The sequence below is a fragment of the Pristis pectinata genome, chromosome 37 (assembly GCF_009764475.1).
Source record: "Pristis pectinata isolate sPriPec2 chromosome 37, sPriPec2.1.pri, whole genome shotgun sequence".
In the NCBI taxonomy this organism is placed as follows: Eukaryota; Metazoa; Chordata; class Chondrichthyes; order Rhinopristiformes; family Pristidae; genus Pristis; species Pristis pectinata.
This window is the reverse complement of record NC_067440.1, coordinates 4,791,669-4,806,683: the sequence shown is the minus strand read 5'-3', so window position 1 is coordinate 4,806,683 and position 15,015 is coordinate 4,791,669. Positions and strand designations below refer to the sequence as shown.

At 48.3% G+C, this 15,015-nt stretch overlaps 1 protein-coding gene across 1 annotated transcript; it reads left to right on the top strand.

The window, feature by feature from the left end:
• Positions 1-8,389: 8,389 nt before the first annotated feature.
• Positions 8,390-13,299, top strand: LOC127586501 (probable G-protein coupled receptor 139). The gene is made up of 3 exons (XM_052044513.1): positions 8,390-8,499; positions 11,006-11,070; positions 12,398-13,299. The coding sequence occupies exons 1-3, from the start codon at positions 8,390-8,392 to the stop codon at positions 13,297-13,299; spliced, it is 1,077 nt and encodes a 358-aa protein (XP_051900473.1).
• Positions 13,300-15,015: the final 1,716 nt, after the last annotated feature.

Genomic DNA, 15,015 nt, shown 5'->3' with positions numbered 1-15,015 from the left:
CCCTGCCTTCGGGAAAAGTCATGGCCACCTCCTCAAAAATTCAAACATATTTGTGAGACATCATTTCTCACACACAAAGCCATGCTGACCATCCATAATCAGTGCTTGTGTTTCTAAATGCAGATGGATCTTGTCTCTCAGAATCCTGTCAGGGAACTTCCTGCCCGTAATGTTAGGCTCATTGGCCTGTAATTATCGGCTTGTCCATAAATCCCTTGTTAAATAAAGGCACAGCATTAATTTCCCTCCTGTTGTACTGTACCTAATCCAAGGCTAACCACCATACAGTTAGTTCTGAAAGGGCCCCGGAAATATTTTCCCTGCCTTCCCACAACATCCTTGGATACACCTGGTGATGTCCTGGGTATTTATCCACCCTTATGCACTTCACTACTGCCAGAACTTCCGCTTTCGTAGTGCAGCTATTTTATTCTCTTCCTGAATTCCCGGTGGTTCCGTGACCTTCTCCACGGTAACAGCAGATGAGGGATACTCAATTCACATCACTCCAAACCTCCCGTGGCTCCACGAATAGGTGACGACGTTGATCATTTAGGGGACCTATTCACTCCCTTGTCAAACTTCTGCACTTAATTTCCGTCTCAAATCGCTTCAGATTCTTCATTATCTGCCAGAGCTAACTCACGTTCTATTATTGCTCTCCTGATTTGCCTTTAACTGTAATCCTACATCCCTTATACTCCTGGAGGGATTTGCTTCATCCCAACCGTCTGTACCTGACATGTCTCCCATGTATCCCACATCGGATTCTCAATATCCCTCGACATCCATGGTTCCCTATCCCTGCCAGCCCCGGGCTCCACCCTAACAGGAACATGATATCCCTGAACTCACCCTATCTCACTTTTAGAAACGTGCTACTTGCCAGACATTCCTAAACCGGCAAACAGCCTCTCCCAATAACCCTTTTAAAGTTCTTGTCTAATGCCATCAAAATTAGCCTTGCCCTGGTGTTGGAGATTAATATGTAGACCAGTCCTATCTGTTTACATTCGATTTTAAAACCAAAGGAATTATGGTCACTGGTCCAAAATTCTCTCCGACTCCACCAACTCCTTTCACCTTAAACCTATACCATCTTTTTTAAGACACCCCTACCATGGGAAAGGGACATTTGTGTTTTACTCTATCTATACCTCATTATTTGATATACCTGTGCATCTTTCGTGACACCTCTCAGCCTCTTTCACTTCACAGTAGTAAAACTTAGCCTATCCAATCTCTCCTGATAACTCAAGCCCTGCAGTCCAAAGAGAGGCTAAGGGGCGATTGAATTGAAGTGTATGAAGTATGGAACAGTGTGAGCAGGAGGGAGCTGCTCTCAGAAGCACAGAGGTCAATATCTGAGGATAGGTTCAATGGGGATCAAGTGAGGCTTTTCACCAGATGGTGAGAAGAGTCTGGAATTTGGTCGGTAAGGTCAGTCAGGCAGAAGCCCTCAGCACACTGAAGAAAGCTTGACATCTTGAAACCGACAGGGCTACCGACTGAAAGCAGGGCTGGAGGGGGTGTGTCCTTAGTTGCTTGTTGCTGGCCGGTGTGGAAACGGACAAAACATCTCGTCCTGTGCACTTCCGTGAAGCCGTGGTTGAGATCTTCCTGCAATACGACCATTCCATTGGTTGTATTCAAGTTCAAGGTGGAGCCAAATGACCTACTAATTTGTAGGAAGGTCCACACATCACACCGACAGCAGCGCACACATACGCACAATACTCATGCATGCGTATTTCGATACATGGACATGCACACACCTGTCGAGAGACACACATGCATCTGTACACATACGCACCTGTCTGTGTACACCAGACACACTTGCATACAGGAGCACACATCTATGCAGACAAACATGCAGAGACACACACCTCTACATACAAATACTCAGCTATACACCTGTGCACATACACATACCTGTATACTCGTACACAAATTCATACACACCCACCATGCACAGCTGTATCGAAATACACACTAAAGATGATTGACTGCAATTGAAGCAATGGGGTTTTTCTGACTGGACAATGTGGACAATTTTACTATGTCAAATCCAGTCCCTTTTTATTAATACCTCAACATGTCTTTATTTGAATAAAACACTAGACAAACTAAATTTAAATGTTCTTCTCAATGTACAGACTGCATTCCAGCCCCCATCCTCCCCCTCACCCCCACTCCCCCTGGGTTCCTGGACACTGGGCAGGGAACCGGGTCAAATGTATATTTGGGGTGGAACTTCTGACGACCCACCGACGGGAGCCGCGGATGGTCACCGAGCCCAGGTTCAGGAGCAGCGCGGACAATGGGGTCCTCTGATTGGCGTACATACACCACCCCGACTTCTGTTCCAGCTGTCCACGTTGTGTAAGAAATCCTGCCAGTTCCCGGGATCCTGCTGTAAATGGGACACAGACTCGCCCAAGAACATTGGGAGTCCGTGGACCTGTCTGAGACATCACCTTGCAAAGGATACTGACATTCAGAGATCTTCAAAAGGGAATCCCTGGCCCTTTGATGGTGATTCAGTCTGTCACATCATGTGCGGGTGGAAGATGAGGGCGAGGAATCCGAGAGTTGGCAGGAAAAATGCATGCAGGAACCCCCTGTCTAGAGTGTTTGACGGCACGGAGTGCATTTGCCAGAAATGACCCATTCTGAAGCGGTGGACACAAGTCAGCCCAGGTCCCAGAAAGGATTGCAATATCCTGCTAAGGGATTTCATGCAGTCAGACAGCAGTGAATCTGGCCCTTCGACACGCCATACCCATACTGACCTGGAAATGCAACGGGATGTGATCTGCCCTCTGGGAATGTTGGATTCGGTCCCGGCTCAGATGGAATTTTATTGAATGGACAATCCCAGGACAGTGTAGAACCAGATGGGGTGGGCCAATTTGGTGCCGAATCCCGGAAAAAATCCCTGGAACCCGTGGTTAGTTGGGGACACAGCCTACTACCCCTCGTAGGCTACTGGGTGTCCGCTGTTTCATGAGAGGGGCACTTCCCTGTTCAGCAGACTTCCGAACAAGATCTGTATGAAGATGCTCTCCCGAATATCCAGGATAGCCCAGAGGGACTGCATCATTCAGCGGTCCTTCCCCAGTGAGTTGCCCTGAAGAGTGCTCCTGTCAGCTCCTCTGTGGAGTGTCAGTCGAACCCTGTCAGTTGACAGGATTACCATCCCAACCCTATCTGTTGGGATGACCTTCTGGAGCACCTCCTTCATAACTCTAGACAGCTCAGTGGCGCAGCCTGCTCAGAGCTCCAGAGTCCCACGTTCGATCCCGACCTCCACCGCTGTCTGTGTGGACTTTGAACGTTTTCCCCGTGGGTTTCCCCCGGGTGATTCTCTTCCCTCACATATCCCAAGGACATGAGGCTTCAGTGGGTTAATCGGCCGCTGTAAATTGCCCGGAGCGACGGATAGAATCTGGGTGGAATCGATGGGAAAGGAGGGAGAATAGGGTAGATCTATGGGCTGACATGCACTCAGTGGGCTGAATGGCTTCTTTCCATGGCGTAAGAGATTATGGAACCACATTGAAGCTCTTTGGATGTACGATAGGGATGGAAACCAGCGGTTCCGTCCCGGGAAAATGAACTGTATTTGGGCTGCTGCTCACTCCACTAGTCCCTCCCACAACACCACCCCTTCACCAGCAGAGGTAGGATAGGCATTTATCCAAATTACTGGATCTGGATCTGCAGGCTCCTGTCAGGTCAGTTCTAGAGTCATAGAGTTGTAATGAACGGAAAAGGCCCTTCGGCCTATACATGTCCATGCCGACCAAGATGTATATTCAAGCTAATCCCATTTCCCAGCACATGGCCCATATCCCTCTACACTCTTGGCATCGACATACCTGTCCGCAAAATTATTCAATGTATCTGATGTACCTGCCTCACCCACTTCTTATGGCAGCTGGTTCCCCATGTGTTCCACCCTCTGTCTGAAAATGTTTCCCCTCAGTTTCTTATCACCTCTAATCTTAAAACTCTGTCCTCTCGTTTTTGGTTTCCCAATCCTGGATAAATATTTCTCACCCTATCTATGCCCCCCTTGATTTTATATAACTCTATGAGAAAACGGTTCAGTCTCGTATCCTCCAAGGAGTAAAGGACGAGCCTGTCCACCCTCTCCTTATAACTCAGTCCCTTGAAGACTGGCAATACCCTTGTAAAACATCTTTGCACTCCCTTCCAGTTTAATCGCATCCTTCCTAAAAATGGGTGATCAAAACTGAACACGATACTCCAAGTGCAGCCTCACCAACGTCATGTACAATCGTAATGTAACCTCCAAAATTCTATATTCAATGCTGTGACTGAGGTAGGTCAGCGTGCCAAAAGCCTTCTTTACTGCCCTAGCTACAGAAGCATTGTCCCTCGTGAAGGGAACTATGCACCTGTACTCCAAGGTCCATCTGTTCTACAACAATACACAGGGCTCTTCCATTCAATGTAAAGGTCCTACCTTGATTTGTCCTTCTCAATGCAACACCTTGCACCTACCTGAATTAAATTCCATTTGCCATTCCTCAGCCCACCTACCCAGCCGATCAAGTTCCTGCAGCAATACTTGATACTCCTCTTCACTGTCTATGACACCACCTGTTTTAGTGCCATCTGCAAACTTACCAACTATTCCTCACATATTCTCATCCAAATAATTAATGCAGATGACAACTAACGATAGGTGCAGCATCAGCTCCTGGGGCACACCACATGTCACAGGCCTCCAGTGTGAGATACATTCTTCCACTATCACCCTCTGTTCCCCCCTGCCTGTCAATTTTGTATCCCGTTTGCTCGCTCTCTTTGGATGCCATGCGATCTAACCTTCCAGAGCAGATACCGTGCGGAACCTTATTAAACGCCTTACTCAAATCCATATACATTACATCTACCACCCTCCCCTTGCTAACCTTGTACATCGCTTCATCAAAAACTTAATCAAATTCATAAGACAGAATCTCCCATGCACAAAGCCATGCTGGCCATCCTAATCAACTCCTGACTTTCCAAATGTAAGTAGATCTTATGTCTCAGAATGCTCTCCAGCATCTTACCCGCTATGGATATGAGGCTAAGTGGTCCAGATTTAACAGGTCTATCCTTGCAGCCCTTCTTAAATACAGACGCAACATTTGCTATCCTCCAATCTTCTGGCACCTCACCAGAGGATAACGATGTTGCAAATATCTCAGCCAGGGCTCCTGAAATTTCTTCTCCAGCTTCCCATAGATATACCTCGTCCTGACCTGGGAATATTTCAACCCTCATACATATGAACGCATGTAACACCTCTTCTGTGGACTGTTCCCAAAACATCTCCATGAACGTTGCCAGGTTCCCAAAGTTCACACCTTTCTCCATTGTAAAAACAGAACAGAAATAATCTGCCCATCTCCAGCTGCTGCACACATGGATTCCGGTCTTAGTGTTTGAGGGGCCTGATTTTCTCCCGGATCATTCTCTTTCCCTTAAAATCTCTTAGGATGCTTCTTAATATCTCTGCCAAAGCCATCTCATGTCCCCTCTTTGCCCTCCTAATTGCCTTCTTGAGTACACTCCAGCATCCTCCAGTGATTCACTTGATCCCAGCTGCCTGTATCTGACCCAAGCGTCCGTCTTTATCTTGAACAGATTTACAATATCCCTTGACATCCAAGGTTCCCAACTCCCAGCAGCTTTGCCTTTTATCTTAACAGGAACATCTCGGACTTCAACTCCTGCTATCTCACTTTTCAAAACCTCCCACTTACCAGGCATCCCGCTGTCAGCAAACAACCTAACTCAATCAACCATTGCAAGCTCCTGTCTCATACCTTTCCCCAATTCAGAACTCGAACCGGCGGACAGTTCTGTCCCTTCCATAACTATTTGAAAACTATTGGAACTATGGTTACTGGTCCAATGTGCTCCCCATCGTGACCTCAGTCGCTTGCCTTTCCTTATTCCCAGGAGTACATCGAACATTAGGGCAGAATACTGGCCCTTGGGCCCACGATTATCTGCCAAAAGTTTATCCTGCTCTGAGCTCTATCTAACCCTTCCCTCCCACAAAACCCTCTATTTTTCTATCATTCATGTGGCTGTTCAGAGTCTCTTAAATATCCTTAACGTATCTGCACCCACCACCTCGGCCGGCAATGTGTTTCACACACCCGCCACTCTCTGTGTAAAAACTTAGACGTGACATCCCCTTTATACTTTCCTCCAATCACCTTAAAATTATGCACCCTCGTATTAGCCATTTTAACCCTGGGCAAAAAGTCTCTGACTCTCCAATCGGTCCACGCCTCTTATCGTCTTGTACACCTCTATCAAGTTGCCACTATGCTTATTCTCTCCAAAGGGAAAAGCCCCAACTCACTCAAGACATGCTCATCTAATCCATGCAACATCATGGTAAATCTCTTGCACCCTCTCCAAAGCTTCCATATCCTTCCAATATGAGGCAACCAGAAATGAATGCAATATTACAAAGTGTGGTCCAACGAGAGTTCCATAGAGCTGCAACATTAGCTCGTGGCTCCAGAAGTCAATACCCGACTAATGAACGCTAACACACCACATGCCTTCTCAGCAACCCTATCGAGGGACGTGGACCCCAAGATCCCTCTGTTCGTCCACACTGCTAAGTGCCCTGCCATTGACCTTGTATTCTGCCTTCAAATTTGGTCTTCCAAAGTGTATCACTTCACACTGTTCCAGCTTGAACTCCATCTGCCGTGAGTATATCAAGCTTTGCCCCTCCCTGGTAGAGCCCTCGTTATGCTGCCTGAGGAAACCCTCCTGAGCACACTGAATAAATCCAACCCCATCTAGACCATTAAATCTCCGGATATTTCAGTCAATGATAGGAAGGTTAAAATCTCCTACAAAGACAACCCTATTATTTTTACAACTCTCCTGAATCTCCCTGCACATTTGTTCTTGTAATCCCTGAGAGCTACTTTTGGGCCGATGGTGCAATCCCAATGAGATGATCATACCCTTCTTAGTTCTCAGATCCACACATCAAGGCTCACCAGTCTACATTTCGGGTAAAGGCCCTTCGTCTGGACTACAGATTCTTGTTCAAGATTCCAGTATCTGCAGTCTCTTGTGTGTCTGTCATACCCTTTTACGCCTTGCCTGTTCCAATGACTGTCTGAAATGCCTTTGAAACACAGAAATTGTATTGGACTCTGCCACCTCCTCTGGCACACGTTCCAGATGTTCACTGCCTTCTGTGTGATAAACCAGCCACACAGATCCCTTTAAAACTTCTCCCTCTTACGTGAAAACTAGGCCCTCTGGGGCTTGACAGCCCAACATAGGGAAAGCAAGCACTGCCTATCCAATCTCTCCATGTAACTGGATTCCTCCAATCCAGGAAACATCCTCGTGAATCTCCTCTGCACTCTCTCCAGTGTAATCACATCCTTTCTATATTATGGTGACCAGAACTGCACCAATAAGGCCTAATCAGTGTTTTGTGAAGCAGCAACATAACATCCCAAATATTTCATGCCCCGACATATGAAGGCAAGCGCGCCTTGTGCCTTCTTCTCCACCCTATCGATCTGTTTTGACATTATCAGGGAACTATGGAGTTGATATAAGGTTGCTCTGTTCATCACCCTCCCATTTATTGTATTTGTCCTACCCGTATTTGACTTCTGAAAATGCAGCATCTCACACTTGTCTGGATTTAATTCCATTTGCCAGGGCTACTCCCAACTTTTCCATGTGATCTATATCCGGCTGTAACCTGATACAATCCTCGTTATCCACAACCACACCAATTTCCATGTCATCCACGAAATCACCAATCATACCTCCGACCTTCACATCCAAATTGTTAACATGTATCACGAAAAACAAAGGTCCCAGCACTGATCCCTGCAGTACAGCACAGGTCAGGGACTGCATATCAGAAATGTTCCCCTTCACAGACACCGTCTAGTTCCTTTCAGCCAGCCAAATTGATATCGAATTTACGAGCTCGCCTTGGAACCCATGCGCCTCAACCTCTGGACCAGCCTACCATGCGATTGTATCAGCCTCAGAAAGAGAAAGGTCGTGCACTTTGGCAAATGGCCCGACTAATCCTCCACTCCTTTCACCGTCACCACCCACCCCCCCACCCCGCCCCTGAGTACCTGAAGGTGCGGGGGATCTAACTTGGTGGTGCATGCATTAGCTGGAGTGGATAGCCAGGGTTAAACAAATAGAGGAACATGGGAGCTACCTTCCCTCTGAATGTTGGGCAAGAACCTGGTCATGAGGTGACAGGTGCCCTGGATGCTGCGGCACCTGATGCAGCTCTGGCCCATTCCCCCTCCTCCTCTGTGGCAGTCACTTGATCCATCTTCTGGTTCGCATGGGGATTCAAGGTGGAGAGCGTCTGAAGGTCACTATGGAAAAGTCACCAGGGAATGGGGGACCCAACAACGCCTTCATCCTGATGATGACCTTTATGGCTGCATCAGGGTGTGTAAAGCCAGAGAATGCAGGCACCAAGTGTCACTTCGTGTTGAGGTTCTCCCTGACCCGGTGTTGTGAAGGACCGGCCTGACGTCCTTGCCATACAAAGTCCCACTCAGCTGGACTTTGCTGCACTAACTGTACTCAACGGAAATGTTTCTGCTGGCCACGCCTATCGGGCAGTTGTCAGCAGGGAACCTCCTGCAGGGCCGGTGGGAGGAGGACAGGTGGATCCTATCGGGTGGTTCTCCTAGCGAACTGTACAAACCATTTAAAAAATGCCTCATGGCCATAACTCACTAACAATCACCAAGACCTGGCTGGACTAGCAGTGAGAGATACCCAACACTGGTTGGTCTTCCGGTGTCAGGAGATGTGCGTAAAGGAAAACTGCCGACTAGCGCATTCCAGGGTGCGGGAGTACATGCTGAGGGAGGAACTGAAGTTCGGTACAGCCACCACAACACTCCATGGGGAAGGAGCACAGCGTCGGATCCTGCTGAAAATGGAGACTGAGGGGTTTGGCAATGTATAACAGCGTCTCAAACACTTCTCGGGTGCATTGTTCCAGGAGGGATCTGGAGTGGTTTTGATGCAGTGCAAGAGAATGCGTTCAATCGATGTCACATGAACGCAGAGGAAGACGTGTCCGTCTGTACATACTGTAAATGTTATGAATATTATAAATACATACATTAAATTTTAAAGAACCGAGGTTCACGTCCCCTTGGAGAATTGCAGAGGAATTCTTTGGTGTTGACGAAGCCCAAGGCACCATACAAAAAATTGGAATCCTCAAATAAATATGTTTTTAATTTCACACAATGAAGCCGAACTCCAGATCTACCCTGGGTTTGGGAGAAATCCTTTCCATTGTGCAATCCCTGGCTAAATATAACCTGGGCTGTTACATCACCGGGCTGTGCAAAGGAATTAACCGAAGACAACTTTCGGTCACTGCAATTTGTCAAAGCCTCCTGATACACTAATGATGCCAGCAGTGATTCTTCCAGAGTTACATAAGTACGTTCACTTCAGCCCCGTCGCAGATGCCCGCGGTCTCCAGGAGTAAGCACCAGACAGGAGCTGAGAGGATGGCTAGAGCAGGTTCAGTTGAGCACCTGACACTTCTGGTCATTCTGAACATGCAGGACATTTATTACCCGGTTCTCGCAGTTGTCGGCGTTCCTGGTGAGACTCTGTGTCTGGTCATTAAATCTGGTGTTTTCTTGATATGTTCCTAACTAACTATCACATTGAATTTTCGTGGCGTTTTCATCCTCGATCGTCGTGTCCTGCAGACATTACCAGTATGGGTATTTATAGATGACCTTCCCTCCGCAAGTGGCCACATGTAATAACCATTATAATTCTGTATATTCCGCTGTCTGTGTTGGTGAAAATCTGCTGCTCTGAGCGATTCCTGGGCGATTTCACACCGGGGGTGGTGAATATGCAGACCGAGCTGCCAGAGAAAATGGCAGAGGCAGACACAATTACGATGTTTAAAAGACATCAGGAATGGTGCATGGATCGGAGGTTTAGAGGGCTATGGGCCAAACGCAGGCAACTGGATCGAACTCAGTTTAGCAACTTGGTCGGTACGGACGAGTTGGGACGAATGGCCTGATTCCGTGCGGTATTAATCGATGACTATTTCTATCAACCAACCGCTCACAGTGTGCGCGACCAACACTCCCAGCTGACGGTGCCGCGCCTGCAATTTGCAGCTATATTTTTCTCTTCCGATATGGAGCTTAAATATTGACTGAAGGTGTCGTTGCAATAAGATGTTGGCGAAACGGGTGGCACGTACTTTGCAGACTCGGCCCTACTTCACTGAGTTTACCGGCGGGATCGTCGAGGAATGGCCCAGTCTCGCCGCAGGTTCAAGCGGTGAGGTGGACAGTCTGAAGAACGCGAATGCAAAAAGAAATAACGACACGGCTTGAATGATACTTCATGTCTTCCGGATAAAATGGATGATTGGAATTACATAGTGACATATCATTCCAAGCGACTTAAATTCCAGTTGCGGGTGGAGTGGATGAAGAGGTCGCGCGGATTCAATTCTTCCCGTTCCCGGGATCACCACTCACAGACGGGGCAGGTCAGACAAACGCCGAAACAGAAGGCACTGAAGATGCTGGGATCTGGAGCAAAAATTAATCTGCTGCCGCAACGCAGCGGGTCGAGACTAACACCTCCTCGATAACACTCAACACAAGTAGGATAGTGGGTGATCGCGTCGACAGTTCCAACATCCGCACCATTTCAAGGACCGTCCGCCGCTCTGCTTTGTGTGTTGTGGGGGATTTCTCCTGTTCACGACTCTGTGATCTGCGTCCACCTTAAATCATTCGGGTACTTCTGTTCGTTGAAAGTAACTGGATATCGGCTCTGACTCTTAGCTGTAATCGTCTGCAGTCCATTTCATGGCGGCGTCGGTGCTGATACCACGTGGGCGGAATTTGAAGTCTCTGAATTGATTTTTGATCGACCGTTGTGACAGCCGCTGCTGTGAGCTGGGTGCTGACAGCCTTCAGCAAAAGGGTTTCTATTTGAAATTCCGCCCTTGTAAGTTTTCCTAAGTGGCATCAAAGTGAAGGAACCTGCCGGATGCCAGACTAGTAACGAGGGTGGGATGTTGCTGTATGAGGAGGAAACGCGGCAGCCAAGAATTGCGTGGCTGTAACCAACATAAGGCCGCCCTAGAGATAACGGCAGACCACATGTGGTGAGCTTCGGAAGGGTGAGAAATCCCAGGCATGGAGACTTTCCTAAGAGCAAATGACAGTGTCACGGTCACGTGAGAAGACACAGAGCAAGGTATTCATTGTGATAAAGAACGAGGCAACACTGTAACCGGTAGAAGGGTCGGAAATATCTGAATGTTGGTGTCTCATAGAGTCATAGAGCACACAACACAGCTGCTGGCGCCATCAAGCAGAACACGATTTCTTACAAGCACGACCTGAAAATCTTAAAGGGATTGTTTGCTCCGCAGATTAAGAGAACTCGGAGAGGCACAAATGTATTGTGAGCAGTGAGGAAGCAGAAGAGACTCTTGGCTGATATATTGCCAAATTGAAGACATTATTTTAAGCTTTACCACCTGCCCTCTCCTATGGCGGAAATGTGAGGAATAAGAACATCAACTGCACTGATGCTTCTCAGAAAGTCGGCTCATTGTGGTCCTGGGCGTGTATCAGACGTACCTGAAATGTATTTGTGGCGATGCCTCTCAGCTCCAGCTGCACGAATTCAAACCAAAACTCAGGCGCTGTCATCGTGTGTGTCGAGTCTGCACGTTCTCCCTGTGACAGCGTGGGATTCCCCCGATGTGCAGCAGTTTCATCCCAAACACTTGCGGGTTGGAAAATCGATTGATTACTGTAAATTACCCTAGTATGTGGAATGTAGAGAGAGCTGATTGGAATGTTGGGAAATGAAATGGATTAAAGTATTAATGTAATTGTGTGCTTGACGTTAGGCACTGACTTTGCAGGCGAAAGCCTGTTTCTGTGCGCTACACGTCTATGTCCGTCTATCGAAATTTCTTGGAGGCGGATTAAATTGGTCAAACGAGGGACTGCAGATGCTGGAATTTGGAAGAGCAAACGAAGTCTGGAAGTACTCAGCGGGTGGAGCAGAATCTATGGAGGGAAAGTAATTGTCGACTTTTTCGATCGAAAGCCTGCATCAGGGCTAAGGGTGTCGAGAGGGGATGGCCAGTACAAAGAGGAGAAGGGGAGTGGCGTGAAAGGATTCCCAGCCGATTGGTGGAATGTTGTAAATTACTGTTGGGCACTGTGGCCTCTCCAAACTGCCCGCATGATCCACCACTGAGATTTCTGCTCCATTACTGAGGTATGATGTTTCTCTGCCTTCTTCGCCCTCGCAGTGAACCTGGTGACCATTGTGATCCTGTCTCGGGGAAAGTGCGGCCTCTCCAAGGGCGTCACGCGTTACCTGGTGGCCATGGCAACGGCGGACCTGCTGGTCATTGTCCTTGATCTGATCCTGAAACAGATTCCTATTGTCTTCTTTGTGGCCTTTCGAGACGTGCAGGACATTCCTGTGTGCAAAATCCACGCCGTCCTCCTCTACGCCGCCACGGACTGTTCTGTCTGGTTCACCGTCGCCTTCACCTTCGACCGATTTGTGGCCATTTGTTGCCAGAAACTGAAGACTAAACACTGCAGCGAGAGGAGGGCAGCCATGGTTATCGGGACACTTACCGTCTTGAGCAGTGCGAAGAACCTGTTCTGGTACTTCATGTATACAAACAGGTACGTGCTTATGAGAATGCCCTGGTTCTGCTATATGCCCTTCAGTGTCATGCTCTCCCGAGTCTGGGCAACCGTTGAATTGCTCCATTATGTCCTCACCCCGTGTATCCCATTCAGTCTCATTCTGGCGCTCAACGCACTGACCGTCAGACACATTCTGGTCACCATCAGAATCCGCAAGAAACTCCGGGGCTCGGTCGGCGGGGAGAGCCAGAACGACCCCGAAGCGAAGAGCAGGAGGAAATCCATCACTCTACTCTTTCTGATCTCGGGCAACTTCATCCTCCTGTGGTCTCCCTTCCTGGTGTCCACTCTGCACACTCGAATTATTCTGTTGGATTTAAGCGATAATCGAGAAATGTCACTCATCGTGACGGAACTTGGATTCATGCTGCAGCTTCTCAGCTGCTGTACCAACACTTTCATTTATGCCGCGACCCAGACGAAGTTCAGGGAAGAGCTGAGCAACGGGGTGAAATATCCCTTCCGGGCGCTTTCTATCGTCATGAAATAAGTGGAAAATGGCAGATTTCCACTTGCAGAACTCCCTGTTGTCTCACACTTCATTTTGCAGAAACCCGCTCTTGAAACGAACAGAGATGTTCAGATTGTGGTTGCGTTTAAGGAAGTTTAATAAAATTCTGACAGCACTGAGTGGGAAAATTATTGAAAATATTGGAAGCGCCTGAAATAAAATTAAAGACCTGCATCTAAAACAACAAGGTAGTCAGATGGAGGACATGGTCATATGTTGCAGCTGTTTGATTTGTGAACTCGTGAACTTTGCGGCTGTCCATGATGGCCACATCTGCAGTAAGTGCTTGAGACTGGACGAACTTCGGCTCAGAGTTGATGAGCTGGAGTCGCAGCTACAAACACTGCGCAACATAAGGGAGGGAGAGAGTTATGTAGACACGGTCCATCAGGAGGCAGTCACCCCCCCCCCCCCCCCCCTTAGAGCAGGTACATCTGAGGTTCAGGATGCAGATAGAGTGGTGACTGTCAGGGGAAGGAAGAGGAAGAAGAAGACATCAGGCAGGCAGACAGACCAGGGAACCCCGGAGTTGTTCTCCTCTGTAACAGGTTTTCCGCCTTGGAGGCTGTTGAGGGGATGACCTGCAGGGGCCTAGCTGCAGTAACCAGGCCTCTGGCACTGGGACTGGTACTGCTGCTCAGAAAGGAAGGGTGGGAAAGAGACATGCGGTAGTGATAGGGGACTCGATAGTCAGGGAAACAGATAGGAGGTTCTGTGGCAGTGAGCAGGAATCCAGGATGGTATGTTGCCTCCCAGGTGCCTGGGTCCGGGATGTCACTGATCGGGTCCACAAGATTCTTGAGTGGGAGGGAGAGCAGCCAGAAGTTGTGGTCCATGTTGGCACCAACGACATAGGTAGGAAGGGGGATGAGGTCCTGAAGAGTGAGTTCAGGGAGCTAGGCAGAAGACTGAAGAACAGGACCTCAAGGGTAGCTATCTCGGGATTGCTGCCGGTGCCAAGCGATAGTGAAGGCAGGAACAGGAGGAGGTGGCAGATAAATGCGTGGCTGAGAATTTGGTGCAGGGGGGAGGGCTTTAGATTTCTGGATCATTGGGAGCTCTTCTCGGGAATGTGGGACCTGTACAGAGAGGACGGGTTACACCCGAACCAGAAGCGGGCCAATATCCTTGCGGCTAGGTTTGCTAGGGTGGTTCGGGAGGGTTTAAACTAGTTTGTGAGGCGGAAGGGAACCGGAGGAGTAGGTCAGAGGAAGAAGGGGATGGGGAAAAGTTAGATCAAACAGGTAGAGAGGCTTTGGGGAAGGAGAAGCAGAATACAGACTATAAAAGTAGTAAAGTAGATGGACTGAAGTGTGTTTACTTCAATGTAAGAAGTGTCAGGATTAAGGGAGATGAACTGAGGGCTTGGATAAGTACATGGGACTATGATATTGTGGCTATTACTGAGACGTGGTTGACGTCAGGGCAGGAGTGGATATTGAATAATCCTGGTTGTCGGTGTTTTAAGAGGGATAGGGAAAGGGGGAGAAGAGGATGGGTGCCAATACTGGTCAGGGACACTGTTACGGCTGTGGAAAGGATGGATGTTGTAGAAGGATCATCTCTAGAGTCCGTATGGGTGGAAGTAAGGAACAAGAAAGGAGCAGTTACTCTACTAGGAGTATTCTATAGGCTCCCTGGTAGCAGTAGAGATATAGAGGAGCAGATTGGCAGGCAGTGTTTGGAGAGAAGCAA

Excerpts from the sequence above, each read along its gene's own strand:
- LOC127586501 (XM_052044513.1), top strand. The coding sequence starts at position 8,390 with ATGGGGATTCAAGGTGGAGAGCGTCTGAAGGTCACTATGGAAAAGTCA. Across the intron at positions 8,500-11,005 it reads ACCTTTATGGCTGCATCAGG|CCGCTGCTGTGAGCTGGGTG; the intron begins GTGTGTAAAGCC and ends CCGTTGTGACAG. Across the intron at positions 11,071-12,397 it reads CTATTTGAAATTCCGCCCTT|TGAACCTGGTGACCATTGTG; the intron begins GTAAGTTTTCCT and ends TCGCCCTCGCAG.